Here is a 17146-nt window from a genome sequence, read left to right on the forward strand (position 1 = left end):
TTTCATTTATATTCTTAACAAGATCGTCATCCATCCCTATTTATAGAACTATTTCAACCCAAAAACATATACTACTTTATGCTGCAAGATTAGAAAGTGTAAAGGGGTGAAACATACTAGTTCCTTGTTAAACCTAGTTACCTACATTCCGGTCTTCCTTCTAGGTTCCTAACTCATTCCAATTTGCTCTATTGTAATTATCCTCTTAATTTGATAAATGTTTGGTCATTATCAAATCTTTACTCCTAATTAAGAACATGAACTACAATATGCACCTTTATATCTGTTTTATATCTAAATGGATATAAATTTTCGTAACCTGGAATTTACCAAAAACAGTCAAGGATCCAAAACTAAGCATTACACCTGATACTTTCCACAAGTAATATGCTAACTTACAGACTGTACTATTCCTCCAACTGTGGAGGGTAAATCAACCAACTTTGCAGAGTGACAGTCTTATCAATAGCTTGGAATTCAACAACAAATAAAGAAGGCATGGAAGAAGCCTTTAGCCACTGAATGACACTAAACGGGTCTTTTTCCATCCAAGAGGAGTGATCAACCTCCACCAGAGTTTTAAGACAGTACGCAGGGCAGCTACCCCAAACTTAACAGTGTTAGCATTTCCAATCAGACCTGCATAAGCAGAAAGTATTTCACCCATATCATTGGCAAAGGCACCATTAAGAGTGGCTCGACCAGGTTAAAGCAGTGTTATGACCAAGTCTCCTACCTCCACAAACAGTTCAAACCTAGGCAAAATTGTAATATTGCCAACAAACAAAACACAATCTGCTCAAAGAATTTTTCACAGAAATAGAAAAGTAGAAATAAAGTGAGTAGATCTAGATCTAAAAAGCAAAAGATCGGCACCAAGAGAACAAAATTCAGCAGACGTGAAGATTCGTAGATGGGAATTACAAAAGTTGAAAATAGTTTCTAATACTTGAAGAAAAAAAAAAAAAAAATCTCCATTTAGCCCTCATCTATCTCTGCCTACAACCTGCAAAATAAAATAACAAAAAGAAATTAATTAGTATTCACAATATCCTACAAGAAGTTCTACTGTATATGTAAAAATAATAATAATAAATAAATAAATCTTACCCTACATAAACTGGCAGGCCAAGCAATACTAGTTTCAACTACATCCCCAATTGTCTTATATCGTCCATAGGGTCTTATCAAAGCCTCCTGACATATCATTGCCACCTGAACGTATACTTCCCAGTAATCAGTTCCGAGTTCTTGCCCTCCTACTTTTATGAGTGGATCCTTACTCAAAACAGCTCCCTTAGCCACAGTAACCCCGGGCCTCGCGACACTGGTAAGAAGAACTTCGATCACATCCTACAAATAAAATTCACTATTTAACAAAATGCATTGTATCGAATAAACGCTCCTCTATAGCCAAATTCCAGTTTACAAACATATACCACATATAATTAAGAACACGATAATCTCAGAACATAATTATTATATATAAAAAAAAAAAAAAAATCTATCCAATTTGTATGAGGATTTACCTCAGCACTACTGCGAGTCGTGGTCTTCCCCTTCTTCGCCGAGGATCTCTGCAACTGATAAATCAATATCAATCAACATATACCAACTGAAGTATAAAGAATTCTAGGATATAGTACATATATAAATATATACATATATAATATAATTACCTGTGAGGTTGATGATGAGAACGGCTGGTTTTGGTTGGGATTAGCAGATACACCTAATACTGTGGCTAGGTTAATGTTTGGATTTGTCAGGGCGGACATCAATGTTGCCAAAGTTTCTCTCAAGGATGACATTTCAGCCACAGTTTCTTTTAGGGATGATATTTCAGCCTGCAATCCCTTATATCGTTCGTCTCTCTTCTGAGCAACGGAGGCCAACATTGGTGTTGTGCCCCGCAAATCAGAAGGAGAGGGACCTAACCCATAAGTGCGAACACGGCCATGTCGATCTTCTCCCATGACTTGGGAGAATACGTCATTCCATGTAGTGCTGCTCTGTGAGGCCTCGGAGTGCTGATTTATTCGTTCATTAAGTTGTGACTGCAATAAAAATAACACTGGTTTAGATTGTACAATGATAAAGTAATAGGCTAATCAGAGCTAGTTATATATGAGAGAAATTCAAAAAAAAACAAAAAACAAAAACAAAAACAAAACAAAACAAAAAAAAAAAAAGTAGATTCATGGGCATACCATTGCTACTGATGAAGCCTCATCCACGGGCCTCCCATCCTTGCATGTATGGGTCAATATGAACATCTCTGCCCTGGTCAAATCCTCTCCATCAGCCCTCTTCGCCCTCTATCATTATGTAAACAAGAACAATTTAATGCATCGTAATATGTGATGATCAAGTTATATATCACAGACATGGTTGATCGAGTGATTAATAAAATTTACCTCTTCCTCACGTATCCGAGCAAAGCTCTTCGAGCCTGCAGCGTGGCTGATCTTCTGTTTTCCCCGATTCTTTGTATTTGTCTTATTGCGGGCCTATAATGTGGCATACCGAAAGAGTAAATTATGTAATATCAACAAAAAATGGTTGTGTAATTCTAGAACGTGAAGCATTTAATAGCTACTTATCACATACCTTCCCCTCTTCAGAGTTCCAAAACTCAATGAGGACCTTCCACTGATCCGATTGGACCCGCTCATCAAGGTCTGCGAGCCGCTTCTCATCAGTCTCATGAGGTAAATAGTGGAGTTTCTTTAACTCGCACTTCCACTCCCTCCATTTTTTACCAATAGACATCAGCACCCAAGACTTAATGTTTGTGTCAATGTCAAACTTAGACTACATCACACGTTAAAACCAAACAATCACATAATAATAATAATAACAAAAAACAAAACAAAACAAAACATTGTCACCATTACCGTGACAAGCCCCCACATATCATCCTTACTCTCATCTGGCACCGCCCTCCAATCAGAAAATGTAAGGGGTGCAAATTCCCCATTACGTGCTATGGTCCCTAGGAAGTTTGTAAGCTTGCTAACATTATCACCAACAGGCTGCCCTAGAGTGTTGGTGGTAATAGGAATGCGTTGCCCTTCACGCATATTCCAAACTTCTAAGCATCGTGTGGGGCCTCGAGTCTTTTTTTTCGTGGATGACAAATCTGTTGAAAAAAAAAAAACCAAACAACAATAATATGCAAACCCGTATAGTTCATTAGAATAAAAAGACATGAAATTTGCAAGGATATCATAAGGGATGCTTAGCATACCACTAGGAGCCTCTATGGATCCAATTGACTGGGGCGGATCCTGAGGCTGAGGTTGGGAGGGACCCATCTTAGCCTGGGACAGTTGAGGCTGGACAGGTCCCACATCAGTCTGGGGCAACTGAGGGTGGCTCTTGCTACCAGTCATAGTGCATACCGGTCGCCTAGCCGTGCGTCGTCCAGTGCACCTCATGTCTAACACCTGTATATGTCCAGCAATATGACAGTATGATAATCAATAATTCCTCATTTTTAGTTCATAATATATCTAAACAGATATCCATAAAATGAACAGTCTAATTTGATCAAATTGGAGCCCCATATGCAATTTGCAAATAACTTCAAAGCACATGTGTATCATCTGTCACACTCTGCCAAAGTATCAAAGTTTTTTTAAGTACATGAGCTATTTAATACTCTTACAGAGTATGAAGCTAGTTACTCAGACACTTAAAAATTGTACTGGTGGCATACAATAACACAATGATATATGCAGGTCATACAAATTGTGGATTCCATTATCAATGAAACATCTCCAAAATCGTCATATCAAGCAATTCTAACCATCCATATATTGCCTATCAAATGGATGGTTAAAACAAAATAATGAGTGATCCAAATTTGTAAGGTCAAAGATCAGGCTTACCATATGAAAGGCCACACATGCAATGAAAAAATGAAATATACATGTGTATCTGAATTTTTTTTGTTGAACTTTTCAAATCAAAGTGCATTGTGTCATATCTATGTCTCCAACCTTTTGCTGATTTGGCTATTTATGGCTTGAATGAGACTGACCCAGAATATGATTAATGACTTGCACATCCATCATAAGAGTTCATGTATAATGCTACATCAGTACAATATGGTGAACTTCTCAAATCAAAGTGCAATGGTCAAAAGCTTACAACGGCTAGTCTTTCACATATTGAGTAAAATCTTTCTTTTTCATACATCGGGACAATATGGTACATAAGAAATCAATTATTGGGACCCATGACCCTATCTTTCAACTTCTCCCGTAGTAGAGAAGGCCCACCAGCCTTCAACTGGTGATACAAAACCACGATGATTAAGCTACATACATTCGATTCCGAATGATTTGGGACCCATGACCCTATCTTGGAAGAAAGACACAGAGGCTTATTTGGCCAAGTGAATTTTTGGCTCCCTAGAGAGGGAGATTGATCAGCCCCCAATTTTCAATGAAGTCATTGAATCCTATCATATTTGATGCAATTCTTGAATCTTGACCCTCCCAGTTTTCTGTGGCTGCATCTAATGATGTTCAAGTTCCCACCCAAAAAGCATGGGGCACCCGACAATTAAGAAAACCTCCAAGCTCCTCCCAGAAATCCTATCTCAATCCTAGGTCATTTGGACCACATTAGTTTTTTCAGTAGTTTTAGATCTAAAAATTAATTTAATGCAATCAAAATAGAAGTAATTTTAATGCTATTACATATCTTAGACAGTAGGATAGACACTACTTCCAAAGACCCACCCAATTAAACATTCCAATGAATCCACGAACCATCCCAATTAAACCAATCAAAATTCAGCAACATCATTCCAAAGAAAACCAACATTAAAACCTAAAGCAATTAAGAAAAAAACAAATATCTCAGTCAAGCATCTATTTATCAACCTAATAATCAGTAATCAAACATCCATCAACCAGTAATCATTAATCAAAAGCTAAAGTGCTAGGCCTCATGGATGTCGAAATAGATAATACCCTTTCTTTAAGGAATTTTTCTTAAATCAAAGCTTTGATCTTGTGAGAAGAGGTATTTTGGGTGTCAAAATGCTCAAAATTTCTTAGATTCCACTTCAAATCTAAGAATTTTGGGAGAAAAGCATTTTCCATAAATCAAAGCTTGGATCTAAAGGGTATCTCACATCATTGATGTGCCCATAATCATAAGGGTAACTCACATCCTTCTGCAGGTAGCACTCAAGGATAGCACCTTGCCTAAGACACAAGGCAAGCACCTTGCCAAAGGCCCAAGCACAGCGCCGGCAGCCCAAGCACCTCAGACCTATGCCTCAACCACGAACCTATGTCACCTTTAACTTCATTGGTTTCATCATACCTTCAATAAATCTCCACCATCCTTATTGCGGGCATTCTTTGCACGTTTCCGCTGCTTAGCACTTCCTTCTTTTCTACTCACGAGTTGTTCATAAGCTTGATCAAGGAGTTCCTCCGGTTGGTCATCATTCCTGACTAAGAGTATCAAATGCATCATTGCATATCCACAGCAAGCAGATCAACCATCATTTATTTGTACAGGAAAGACACTGCTATCATCTGCAACCATATCAACCACGTCAAAGGATTAGAGAATTACCGTCTCTGTTCGTCATCAGAGTCAATATCACTCGGTGAATCTTCCTTGTAAGAAGCTGCAGGGGTTTCTTCACCCTCACTGTCATTTAAGTCGTCATTCTCATCAATAAACTGTGTGGAATCAGCAGCCTGCAGTTCTTTCTTTCCCTGAAGTGAACATGGAAATGGCATGGAGATATCAGAGCTGCATGTCTCAAAGAAACAGGAGTGCCAAAAGGTGAACCAGAAAGGTCAAGCTGTGCAGTCTTTTTTCTTCTTTTGTCACACAAAATCCAAAGCCGAACATACCTTCCTTGAAGTAGTAACTCCATCCTCATACCTGTGGAAAAACGTAAGAAATTGCACGTGAAAGGCATTTGCAAAACAACTTCAAGACACCCAACACAAAGAGACAGTCCATACGAAAGTCGGAGATCGAGGAAGCATCACATGTACCTCTACATGCAGCCATGTGTGCAAGCACACATGTAGGAACAAGTAAGCCAAACATGTAAAACACAACAAGAGATGACCCAAAGAATTTGAAAGTTTCTACAGACCGTCAGTTGTTTTCATACATGTGTCAGTGTGACCTAGGCATATGATATGCACAGTGGGTTCCACCTGATACACAGAACAGATGTCCTACACAAATGCCCAGTATAATGCATCCTATGAATGGCTGGCACGTGCGACTGCATCAAAAGGTGCATGTTCTTTTTTTGATAAGAAGAGGTGCATGTTGAATGGTGCATGTGAGACGAGAAGCTCATATAGAATATCATCACCATCATCTAAGCCTTACACCAACTAATTGAGGTTGGTAAAATCTCATATTGAATATTTTTTAAGGGTGTGTTTGGTTGCACAAAATATCATGATACTTATTGATTAATCAGTCTAAATTGGTGCACAATATCAACGAGGTTTGGGCGAATGGTCTTCACCATAGGTTTGCTCCCTATAGGTAAGGGTTCGATTCCCCTCCTTGGCTTTACCCGATACACGTGGTTGTGGGTGATTGCATGTATCCGCAAGGATTAGTCTCACTTCAAAAAAGAGGTGGGGATACCCTGTGTCTTCAAAAAAATATATCATAAAATTTCTTGAAATTTGATTCAACCGAACACACCCTAACAGAAAAACTCACATACAATATACATAGGGTTAAATAGAAAATTTATCGAAGATAACGAAAATATAAACAGACATCACAGATCCATGTCTGCCATGGAACGTCCGTGTCCATGCCAGTACACGTTGACAGCTAAAAAAAACTAAGTGGCATATTTACCGCATCCCCTAACACGTATATGCGAAAAACCTACTAGATTCAGAAAGTGGTCTATCTAGCACATCACTAATCAAATTTATTTAAACATAAGGCCAGAAACTGAAAACAGACATCATGCTTTTGCCCACTTTGCTAACAAAACCCACCAAAAATGAGAACGCTTACCCTTCCCGGTGTCTCTTTTGTTTTCTTCCTCGAAGAACATCCAACACCTGCATCAGATGTCCAGGTAGTATGAGAACAAAACAATCTTAATTGCAGTGCGAAATAAGTGACAGACAGGTGAGATGAAAAGCATGCATCAATATCTTTGACTCAGAAAAATTATTAAAATTACCCTAGGGGGCTCTATAGCTCCCTGAAATAGATGCTTAACATCGAGAAGACGAGGATCAATCTTTGCAGGGGCCTTATATCTAAGACCCACCACATAAATTTCCGCAGATGTTGAACGACTAGCACCAGGTTTAGTCACCTCTACTTTGTTGAATAGCTGCCAGGCAAATTCCATCATCCATATGAACCACCTATAGAGATGAACAAACCAGTCCTGAGCAAAGGGAAACCTCACCTGCTTGAGACAGTAGAGAATGGCACTATAGTCCTGCGACCTGAAAACCTGTCACAAATATTAGAAAGCATTAACAAACAAAGGGGACTGGTAATATACTTGCAAATCCAGCAAAATTTGAAAACAAAAAAAAATTCAAGTATCTAACGAACAGTGCAAGGGCAATAGAAGAAAGATCTCAGAAAGGACTTCACATAAAATATAAAACTCTTTCTCTCTCTCTAGTAATAATATGAAGAAACAGACCTCTCTCTCTCTCTCTCTCTCTCTCTCTCTCTCTCTCTCTCTCTCTAGTAATAATATGAAGAAACAGACCTCTCTCTCACCTCTCTATCAAGTAATAATATGAAGAAACGAACCTCTCTCTCTCTATCTAGTAATAATATGAAGAAACAGACCTCTCTCTCACCTCTCTATCAAGTAATAATATGAAGAAACAGACCTCTCTCTCACCTCTCTATCAAGTAATAATATGAAGAAACAGGATAGAGTAATAATATGAAGAAACAGACCCCAGACCCCGCCCCCCCCCCCCCCCCCCTCTCTCTCTCTCTCTCTCCAGCAGAATGCTTTGTGTCCTAACCCCCTTCTTCTTTTCCCCCCATTCTGGGTCTAGGTCCATCCGACGTAGATTGCCTACTGATGCTACAGTAACCAATCGTTACTGACAGTGCTCTATGGGCCCCCACCATGATGTATGCATTTTATCAACGTTGTCTATCCATTTTGCAAGATCATTTTATGGCATGAGCCCAAAAATCAAGCAAATCCATATCTCAGGTGGACCACAACACAGGAAACAGTGATAATTGAACGCCCGCCATTAAAAACTTCTTGGGGCCCACAAAAGTTTTGGATCAAGCTGATATTTATGATTTCGCTTCGTAATGGTGGGGTTCAATCACCACTGTTTTCCTATGGTGTGGTCCACCTGAGATTTGGATCTTCCTCTTTTTTGGGCTTATGCATTAAAATGATCTCGAAAGATGGATTGACGATATATATAAAAACCTAGACATCATGGTCGGGTCCATAGAGCACCTACCAATAGCTACCTTGCTATGTGGGCCCCACCATGATGTATGTTTAATCCATGCCGTCCATCCATTTTGGATCCAAATTTCAGAAAATTTGGGCTAAGAAGAGCTACAATCAAGAAGTTTTTCCCCTCCAAAATACAATTCCCAACAACAACTCCTATTCTTTTCCTTTTTCTGTATGGATGTCAATTTCGATTAATGGATTCCAGAATTCCATTTGTTGATGTTGAATTTGGTTGTTGGAATCATCTTATGTTCTTTAATCATTGAGCTTAAAGGGAATCATATATTCAGGAATCTCAAGATTTGCAACAAATGTTTCATTACAATTCGAGTCAATACACATTTTGTTATGGGCTGGATTCAAGTGCATTGGCAGATTGCATTTTCATTATTGCATTTGTTGATGTTGAATTTGGTGGTTGGAATCATCTTATGTTCTTTAATCATTGAGCTTAACGGGAATCATATATTCAGGAATTTCAAGATTTGCAACAAATGTTTCATTACAATTCAAGTCAATACACAGTTTGTTATGGGCTGGATTCAAGTGCATTGGCGGATTGCATTTTTATTATTGCGTTTGTTGATGTTGAATTTGGTGGTTGGAATCATCTTATGTTCTTTAATCATTGAGCTTAGAGGGAATCATATATTCAGGAATTTCAAGATTTGCAGCAAATGTTTCATTACAATTCAAGTAAATACACATTTTGTTGTGGGCTGGATTCAAGTGCATTGGCTGATTGCTTTGTTATTATTGGACCAGATTTTTATCATTACAATTACATTACTCTTGAGTTGCAGTTGAAATGAAGGCAGTGGAAGCTTGTGTACTCATTACAAACAGTAGGAAACATCACTACAGTCCAGTTATATCTGTTTTATTGATTTTTGTAATTCAATTCAGTTGCTCATCCAAACACACACTGGACCACTCAAATGCAGATGGTGTTTGCTACAGCTTCTGTAGGATGGGTGCTAATGGCCTAGTCCTCTTCTTAACTATTTTCACACCTCCGTTTCCACATTACGGGTATATTGAATACGTGGGCCCACTTGTATGGCTCACCTGAAGATTAGTTTAGCCTAAGAATCGGCTCAACTATTCATTTAGATGGACTCAACAAAAAGACATACTTCTATCCAAGCTTGCTTATATGTCAATCTAATTTTTGAATAATTCCCTACTCCAAGCTCTAGTTGGTGTAAAGATACAGATTCTTACCTGTAACTAACTTGCAAGTTATCCAAACACCGAAACCAACTTACTTGTAAGTAATTTACAGCTTACATCCAAACAGGATTACCTGTAACTTACCTTCACCTGTAAGCAAGTTACATGGAAACTTCCTGTGGCAAGGAAATAGTGATACCTCGAAATTTTACCTTCTAAGTTGGAAGGAGGTCTGCACTTCCTTTGATGAGGGAGGGGAAAATATTAGAAATCTTGATCTGGTTAATAAAGCTCTGCTTGGGAAATGGATTTGGAGGTTTAATACTGAATCAGATAGTTTATGGAGACAGGTTGTGGCTGCTAAGTATGGTACTACCCCCCAAGGACGGAGAACCAAAGACTCCTCTTACAGAGCCTCTTATGTTTGGAAGAGTATTGCCAAGATGGGGCATGTGGTTTCTTTTGTCTTAGGGAATGGTTGCAAAATCAAATTTTGGTTGGACAACTGGTGTGGTTCCCCTATTCTAGCGGATAGCTTTCCCTCCCTGTTTTCATCTCTATTGACCTCAATTCCTCTATAGAGAATTGTTTTTCTTTCAACAATAATGGAGAGATGTGGCTGCCCCATTTTAGAAGAAACCTCTTGGGTAACGAGATAGAGGATTTTATTGGTCTTTTGTTTGTTTGCAAGAGCTGTCTCCCAATCCCCTAGTCGAAGATTCACTTTTTTGGACCTTATCAACCACTGGACAGTTCTCGGTTAAATCTCACTATCGCTCTCTAGCGCCCTAAAAAGTCCCCAAGGCACTTCTGCCATGTTGGTCTGATCTGGAAATATGGGGTGCCGCCAAAATTCGCGACTTTCAGCTGGTTGCTTGGGAGAGACCGAATTCTTATGGTTTATAACCTAAAGAAGAGAGGAATGCTTATTCCCAACGTTTGCCTGCTTTTTCTTAAGAATGAGGAGTCTGTGAATCATCTTTTCATCTGCTGCCACTACACCTGTGATGTTTGGTGGGGTGTTCTAAGATTGGTCAATGTCTCGTGGGTCATGCCATCTTCAGTCGACAACTTCTTCAGCATGTGGCATGAAGAATCAGGAGGATCTGTGGGAAAAAGGAAATGGAAGACTCTTCTTCTGGCAGTTTCTTGGGCAATTTGGGCGGAAAGAAACAATAGATGTCTCTAGAAAAAAAAAAAAAGCGTGGCTTCTGCGGGGGGGTTTTCTCTAGGGTTTTAGCTCTCTTCAGGGACTGGACTCTATAATGTATTTCTTGATGGCTGTTTCTATCCAGGAATGAGCTTATTTTTGTGTTCTCTTCCCTTTAGTCTCTTTTCTTTTTCTTTTTTGCTTTTTTGCTGCTTTTGTTTTTTCCCCCTCTTCCTTGTTGTCTTTCTCCTTGTCTTTGAGAGGACCTCCCTCTCAGCCTTGTGTTTTTTTTTTAATAATAATATTTCTTATCTTTCATAAAAAAACTTACAGGCATACAAACGTGCCTTTACTTTATAAGCTTATATGAGTAGTTTCATTCTCCATGGGAAAATCCAAAATCCGAAAGGTCCCATTTCAACCACAAAAGGAGGACAGCTGTTAACAACAGGGAAGGAGATCATGGCAATGCTTCCTAAGATAATGGAATATTTTGCAGTGTCAGGTGTAAATCACATACTCAAGTGAGCTATTTTTATTATTTTCTTACATGAAGACCATAACTGAGGAATTTAGAGACAGGCTGAGTCTAACACTGAATGCCGATTGCACTGCCTTCTTGGGGGGGAAACGGAATGGTCAACAAAAATACGGGATGTAGAAGGTATCAAGGGCTTGGATTATCTACTTTCGGATCCAATACAAGATTGAAATTTCAGTATCACTAGTATAAATAAAGGCAGTAAGGGGTCGTTTGGATGGTGGTAAATGGTTTACATTGTAAATGATTTACTAGTAAATCACTGAAAGGCTGTAAGTGATTTACAGCCCATCTGTTTGGCTTTAAGTTGTAAATGATTTACAGTGTTTGGATAGCCTGTAAATGGTAAATGAAATCTGCTTTATAGGCTTTCATTCAAAAAAATGGAGCTGGTGCCAATTGCCATCTCCTCATTTACTAGTAAATGAAATCTCAGCTTTTTGCTAGTAAATGAGAAGGGGGCTTTGCTAGTAAATCATTGAGAGCATCCAAACACAAGTACTAAATCATTTACTACTTCCCCCATTTACCACCATCCAAACGACCCCTAAGGACACTCCCAAGGATGACGAAAGAAGTGGCAATTCAAGAGGGGAGCAACAAAAAAAAAAAAAACATTTGGTAACCCTAGTATAGACCAATTTCACCCTGCTTCAAAAGAAAATGGGTGGCATTTGATATTGGCAAATGAGGAAAATGAATGCCCCCAAAAACCATAACATATACACTAATTAAAAATTATAATTTAAAAAAAAAAAAAGAGAGAGAGAGAGAGAGAGAGACAGAAGAAAACCAATAAAAAGCAGACCTTTGTGACAAAAGTCCCCTTGGGTGCCAAGAACTCAGTGGCGACCTTGACGGCATCGATGACTAAAGCAGCCTGGCTGGTGGCCTCCTGAGCCAAAGCGCCATCGACATTGGGGGAACCGTCGTGCAAGACAACATCGAAAGCACGGCAGCCGTTTTCATCCATGAGCTTCTTGATGGAGGAGCAGCAGCGTTGAGTGGTGATGTCCTCCTCGATGGAAAGAGCGCCGCGGATAGGAAGTATGGGGAAGAGGTCGACGCCGAGGACGAAGCTGCCGACGGGGACATGTCGGACGGCGACCTGCAACCAACCGCCGGGGGCGGCGCAAAGATCGAGGACGGAGCGGGATGAACGGAGGAAACGGAACTTGGCATCGAGCTGTAGGAGCTTGTAGGCAGCTCTGGAACGGTAACCTTGCTCCTCCGCTAGGTGGTGGTACTTATCCAATCGATGCTTGCCCTTGGCCTTTCCCATCTCACTTCACCACTCACCTACCCCTCTCTCTCTCTCTCTCTCTCTCTCTCTCTCGGGTTTAGGGTTTCTATAGCTCGAACAGGTCTACGGAGTATTACAGGCTCTGCAGTCCGTAGTACCGGTACAGTTGGGCACGGAGACTGGACTCGTTCACACCCAACTCGACCAATCCGAACTTAAATCTAGCCACTGGGCATCTAAACTTTGCTTGAGAGGCAGGCCAGGCTTAAAAAATCTAGCCACTGGATGAACTAAGGCCTTTAATGAATTACCAGACCTGGTCCAGTCATTATGGTGACTTGTTTAAAGACACTCACTAGCAATTCTCATTCACCTTGCAGTTACATTGAATTCCGGTCATGCTTCAAATATCCATGCCTCATTTATGATTCGACTAACAGCCAACAAGTTTCATTACTGAACTTATTTCAACCATCGATCATTGTATCCTTTGTCTTAGAGCCAGGGCTGGCCAGGACAAGGTTCAGGGCTCAAGGCACTAGCCAGGCCAGGACCAATCCTGCCTTGGCCCATTGCCTTGCCTTCCTTAGCCCACCAGTAGAAAGGAGATGCATCAATAGGGTGGCAACAATATGGGTGGCATTGGGCTGAGGTCCAACCCAATCCTTGCATTGCCCCAACAAAACAGGCCCAATGGCCCAGTTAAAAGTCTGGCCCAAGCTTACCCAGCCCAGCAGGAAAACAGATAAAATCACTCTACAACTTGAACATTCGTGATCTATTTGTTAGTAAATGAGCCACACATGTACAAAGAAATAGATGCTGAGAGTCTGCATTTAAGATAAGATATATGGTTTGCCTAAGGGAGATACTTTGATAGAAAAGTAGTACAAAAGAAGTCGGCCTGAATCAGGCCAGGCTAAAATATCTTGAGCCCAAGTCCCCCCAAAAACTAATTGGTCGGCCCAATTCAAGGCCTCAAGGTTGAAGAGGAGCACCTTCCATTGAGTTGAGCCATAGGTTTGATGATTCAAATGGTTTGGATTAACGCATTTGAATCCCACTTGTAAAAAAAGAGTTTGCTTGTATTTGATATGTAAATACTACACCATCACGTACTACACGGTTACTAAATCCGACCCATCAATTGGTGGGCCTACCATCGATAGCCAACAGGAGTAAAAGCTAATTAATAAGGCAAGGATCGTCCAAACGGTTGTCCATGGTAAGACCCACCAGGCGGACGTTCCAAAGTCCCCAATCACCCTAACAAAAACAACTGCAAACAAAAAATATATGAATGACAGTTTGTATTGAAATTCATCTATGGTGGAAACCATACAAATCATACATTCCGCAGCTATGGCCATGTAATTATGTCTTCTATCAAATCACATTGTAGATGTATATCAATCATTCTCTTTAATGTTGAGATTCATCAATCTCTTGTAATTCCCAAAGTTGTTCAAATATAAAATTTACATGTCCTCTTTTTTCACCCACTAAAATTATAGCATAAACATCTTTAATTCATCCCTTTACAATCATTCTTCTATGCCAAATATCTACTAGCTTAGCTTCCCCTCTCAGCTGCTGGCGCCGGCGCTGGTGCGGGTGCGGGTGCGGTTGCTGCACTTCGTTTACGTCCTCTCTCTAAATAGTCCATCATTCTCCTCGCCTTAAAATCACCGTTTCTTTCCACTACATAAGGAAAAAAAAAATTTATATCATGTATCAGTTAGTACTTAAAAATGTGTGGGTGGCTTAAATACAAAGATAATGGACTTGTCTTTTTTGTTACCTGTGGAATCCAAAAGGGGCTTTGCTGATGCAGACCAGAAAATAAGGGTTGGGGTGATGATGGCGAGTAGGGCCCACAAGAAAAAGATCAAAACAAAGGCTCTTCCAGGCATTTTATCTCATAAATGGAGGTGAGAGCTGAAATGGTTCTTCTCAATGCGATATATGGAAGAAGAGAGGAAGAACACCATAATGCTTAGCTGGACATGATTTGTCAATAACAATTTTTTTTTTAAAAGCAGCTCATTTCTCTACTCTCTCCCTTATGCAGATTGCAATATCATATTTTAAATATTCGTTTTTTTTTTCGGTTTTGTTAATCAGTAGTTGAAGGGTTGTTGTTCGACTACGATAGTGGTGGACGCGGATTTCGTCCCACTCCTCCCAGGTTGGACTCGGTCCAGCCAAGGGCTCTGTGGGGTCCACCGTGATGTATGTCTTTTATGCACGCCTTCCATTCATTTTAACAGATCATTTTAAGCATGGTCCTTTAAAGGAGTCAGATCAAAGGTTCAAGTGAGCGACACCATAGGAAACAGTGGGGATCGAATGCCTACCGTTGAAAACTTTTCAAGGACCACAGAAGTTTTGGTCAATATGATATTTTTGTTTCCCTTCATCCAGGTCTATACGACCTTATGAACAGGTTGGATGGCAAATAAACATAATAGTGGGCCTAGGAAAGTTTCCATGGTGGTGTCATTACCACTGTTTTTTCCTGTGGTGTGGCCCACTTGAACCTTGGATCTGATTTTTTTTTTCAGGCTTTTGTATTAAAATTATTTTTTTGAAATGGATGAACGGCATGGATAGAATACTTACGTCACAGTGGGCCCTACAGAGCCCCCGCCAGGACCGAATCGGACCTTGCAGGGGTAGGACTCCATCCGCGTCAGATAGTCTGACTTTTTTATTTTTCATTTCCTGGGTAGATTAACAATCTCTGATGCTTTGCCAGAGTGTCATGATCCATCCGCACGTGACACGTATTCAACCGCTAAATCATGGGCCTAACACATGGACTGTAAATATCATGACGAACTTGGAAGCGGGTTCTGCTGTGACCTCACACCACCAATATCTTTGGTGACCACACTTCATGAGCCCACTGTAATTAGGGGTGTACATTGAGTTGAACCGCGTTGGACTGGCCTCGGCTCGGCCACTAGCTGACATCAGCTTTAACCGAGCTTGCCTTGGTCCTCAAGCTTGACTGGCTAGCTCAGCTCTTTTCAGTCAGCAGCTCGGGCCAGTTCGAGCTAAGATCGAGCCAAGTTCGCTTGTGCAACATTTTCACAAACACTTGGGCTGCACCTTCAAAACTTCACTACATGTAAAACAGTTGCAATGGTTTTTACAAGTACTTTGTCAAACGCATTCTAAGCAACATAAAAATCAAGTAAAAAATGGTATTTGTTTCATATACATACTTTCCTTGTCACCAGCCACACTTCGTTGAGTTATTTCATCAAACACTTGGTGAGCAACATCAATATCAAAGTAACTGAGTCATCGAACTAATTTGTTCTGAGTTAGATTCGATCTGGGTTCGATCCGAGTCGAGTTGAGCTAGGGCCAGCTCAAACTCATTTTCAAACTAAAAAAATCAGCTTGACTCGGCTCGAACTCAACTTCAAGTAACCGAGTCATCGAACTAATTTGATCCGAGTTAGATTTGATCTGGGTTCGATCCGAGTCGAGTTAAGCTGGGACCAGCTCGAACTCATTTTCGATCGAAAAAAATCAGCTTGACTCGGCTCGAACTCAACTTCGAACCAAGTTGAATAGAGTTTTTTCGAGTCAAGTTGAGTGAGCTAACTAAGCTAGCTTGGTTCGTGTACACCCCCAATTGTAATATATGTGTTTTATCTAAGCTCTAGTAGTCTTGCTAGCTCATTTTAAGAGATAGGACTAAAATTGAACAATATCCAAAACTCAAATGTGCCACACAAATGGACATCATGGTATATGAATGCCTATAATTGAAAACTTGTTGAGAATCAAAGAAGATTTGGATTAAGCTGGCAATTGTGATTTACCGTCATTCATATCTGCATGACTTTGTCAACAGGTTGGTATGGTCCACTCGAGCTTTGGATATGCTTCAATTTTGGTTCATGCACTAAAGTGAGCTGAAAAAATGAATGTACTGCAACTCATATATTATGGTGGACCCTGCAAAGTCCTAATACTAGGTTCATATGTTGGGTCAAGTCACCACGCAAACCTTTCACCAAACTCCCAATCATAGTGGGTCTATTTTAAAATAGGCCATGAAAGAGAATAATTGAAGATTATATATATATATATATATATATATATATATATATATATCCGATTAGTGTCCATTAAAAACAAATGGCCAAGATGAAAAAAATGACATTCCAAAATTTCAGACAGGAAACATCCATCGAGTAGATGTTAGGATGTTCCAGCTAATTTGATATCCAGGCACATCCTAGCTGGGGCGACTGTTTGGATCGATTGACTTTATCATCTTGTATGGTGGCCATATGCATGCGTACTAACAGGTATGTTCTGCGACGGATCATTATTTCTTCTCCACAATAATTATATTGAACGCCAGACACTCGCACAAGCAGAGATTGAAGAGGCGACTCGCAGCATAACATCCCAAGTGGCACACGTGTGTGATATCTGAGCCAATCATTAGGTGTATACTACAGCAAACCTGCAAAGGCCCTTTAATCAGATCAACCAGTTAATTGGGTGGGCACTATGCCCATATAT

General features: G+C 40.1%; 1 protein-coding gene and 1 long non-coding RNA gene across 2 annotated transcripts; both read right to left on the minus strand.

Moving 5' to 3' along the window:
• Positions 1-346: 346 nt before the first annotated feature.
• On the minus strand, positions 347-12744 carry LOC131235582 (uncharacterized). The gene is made up of 16 exons (XM_058232795.1): positions 12161-12744; positions 7445-7492; positions 7211-7366; positions 7039-7085; positions 5889-5919; positions 5602-5747; positions 5344-5473; positions 3251-3449; positions 2898-3142; positions 2611-2814; positions 2418-2510; positions 2211-2318; positions 1680-2057; positions 1530-1577; positions 1111-1353; positions 347-1006 (listed from the first exon to the last, which is right to left on the minus strand). The coding sequence occupies exons 1-16, from the start codon at positions 12632-12634 to the stop codon at positions 986-988; spliced, it is 2571 nt and encodes an 856-aa protein (XP_058088778.1). The 5' UTR covers positions 12635-12744; the 3' UTR covers positions 347-985.
• Positions 12745-13888: 1144 nt separating this feature from the next.
• On the minus strand, positions 13889-14857 carry LOC131234917 (uncharacterized). Its single transcript, XR_009165838.1, has 2 exons — positions 14397-14857; positions 13889-14296 (listed from the first exon to the last, which is right to left on the minus strand). It is a non-coding gene; the product is annotated as an uncharacterized LOC131234917 (long non-coding RNA).
• Between the last annotated feature and the right edge of the window lie 2289 nt (positions 14858-17146).

This window comes from Magnolia sinica, chromosome 19 (genome assembly GCF_029962835.1).
Source record: "Magnolia sinica isolate HGM2019 chromosome 19, MsV1, whole genome shotgun sequence".
NCBI classification, from domain to species: domain Eukaryota; kingdom Viridiplantae; phylum Streptophyta; class Magnoliopsida; order Magnoliales; family Magnoliaceae; genus Magnolia; species Magnolia sinica.

Coding starts and splice junctions, on each gene's coding strand:
- LOC131235582 (XM_058232795.1), bottom strand. CDS start 12,634: ATGGGAAAGGCCAAGGGCAAGCATCGATTGGATAAGTACCACCACCTA. Junction 2,815..2,897: donor ATATGTGGGGGCTTGTCACG/GTAATGGTGACA, acceptor CGTGTGATGTAG/TCTAAGTTTGACATTGACAC. Junction 1,354..1,529: donor CGACTCGCAGTAGTGCTGAG/GTAAATCCTCAT, acceptor TTTTATTTGTAG/GATGTGATCGAAGTTCTTCT.